Source organism: Acanthisitta chloris, unplaced genomic scaffold, assembly GCF_000695815.1.
Source record: "Acanthisitta chloris isolate BGI_N310 unplaced genomic scaffold, ASM69581v1 scaffold5174, whole genome shotgun sequence".
Classification (NCBI taxonomy): domain Eukaryota; kingdom Metazoa; phylum Chordata; class Aves; order Passeriformes; family Acanthisittidae; genus Acanthisitta; species Acanthisitta chloris.
In genome coordinates, this window is record NW_008670893.1 from 1917 (window position 1) to 3701 (window position 1785).

General features: G+C 44.5%; 1 protein-coding gene across 1 annotated transcript in view; it reads left to right on the forward strand.

Moving 5' to 3' along the window:
• Positions 1-407: 407 nt before the first annotated feature.
• The window catches only part of CLDN18 (claudin 18), a gene marked incomplete at its 5' end in the record, with an annotated part of 3493 nt that continues 2115 nt past the window's right edge, over positions 408-1785 (forward strand). Inside the window, one exon of the mRNA XM_009073871.1 lies at positions 408-572. Within this exon, the coding sequence (XP_009072119.1) occupies positions 408-572 (165 nt within the window). The remainder of the gene's footprint in view (positions 573-1785) is intronic.

Consider the following 1785-nt stretch of genomic DNA (forward strand, 5'->3'; position numbering starts at 1 on the left):
AAGGTTTGCTTCTTTAATACTTCCAGACAAAGCCATGGATAGAGTAATCAAGGTTGGAGGAGACCTCTAAGATCATCAAGTCCAACCATTAACCTGTCACTCTAAACTGCTGGAACCTCTAAACCCTAAACCATATCCTCCAGTACCACATCCAGACACCTCTTAAACACCTCCAGGGATGGTGACTCCACCACCTCCCTGGGCAATATTCCAGTGCATGAACACTCTAACAGGGAAACATTTCTCCTCACATCCAATCTGACTCTGTTCTGTCTCAGCTCAAGGCCATTCCCTCTAGTCCTCTCCCTGCAGCCATGCCAAGAGAGACTATGTCTCAGCTTATGACCCTGCAGGCTCTGGTGGGTCTCATTTCAGTCACTCAACTTGCTTCTCACTGTGTTTTGCAGCAATGTTCCAGGCTGTGAGGGCCCTCATGATTGTGGGCATCGTCCTGGGCATCCTTGGCCTCCTGGTGTGTGTTTTTGCTATGAAGTGTGTGCGAATTGGCAGTATGGAGGACTCAGCCAAAGCTAACATGACTCTGACCTCTGGCATCATGTTTATTGTGGCAGGTAAGTAGGTGATGTTCTGCTTTCCATGGCCAAGGCACTGCATTTGTCCTGTAGTGGAGGGCTGGACAAGTCTTCATGCACTTATGGTCATAGGATGCAGATTCTTCGAGCCAACTTGATGCCTGCATGTAGTTATTGCCTTCCAACTTGGCCTCCTGGGTCAAATGGTTTCTACCTCTACCCCCAGAAACCAGAAGTTGGTATGGACAGGACATAGAAAGCTGAAAAATCAGCCTATGTATCTCTCACTTAATTTGTTATATGGAATCTGTTGTCATGCAATGTAATATCCTTTAGTTATATATAATATTCTTATGAGTTTCAGGCTTTATACATAATAATTCCATGAAGATTCAGGGCAGCCTAACTTGTCTTCGTTAACTCCCTTGGATGCTCAGGAAGGCTGCAGGAATTCCTAGTTTTGCTCTGCTCTGCTCACATTCTAAGTACTTAACACGTCACTTAAAGGGTTTTTTTGAGATAAGGAATCAAATCCAATCCATATCCTAATGAAGGGAAGGAGAATGTCCCTATTTAAAAGCCTTAAAATCCCAAGCCTTATTTTTTGGTGGGATATGAGACCTCCAACACTAAGATATACAACAAACACAAGTTGGAAAGAAGAAACTTCTACCACAGTTTTCATTTGGCACTTGAAATTGATTTTAGAGTTATGGAACCATGGAATAGTTTGGGTTGGAAGGACCTTAAAGCTCATCTCATTCCACCTAATGAGATGAGCAATTCTACCAGGCTAATGGAAAATGTCCCTGCCCATGACACGGGTGGAATGAGATGAGCATTAAGGTCCTTCCAACCCAAACCATTCCATGATTCAATGTTCAGGTGTTCCATAGAATCCCTTCATTAGAAGTCCCTGGAATCCCTCTGCTAAGGAAAGCAATGCCAATGCCATTGGTGCCAGGCTCATCCCTGCTGGGCACCTGAGCAGATGGATGGGACCAGTTCCCAACTCTTCAGCCTGCTCTTCCAGGCTGCCTTGTCATCACCTGGTGATGAACAGGTTGTGAATCAAATGAACCTCCTCTTCCACATGCCAGGGAGTGTTTTCCCATTTCAATTCCAACAGGAAATCTTTTGGCCATGTTTGTCACTCAAACAGCTCCTTTAAACTGAACTTCTGGAGATTTTCAGCAGCTAAAAGGATGTTCCTTAAACTCATTTGCTGTGAGAAAATGCAGCGGGAGAAAGA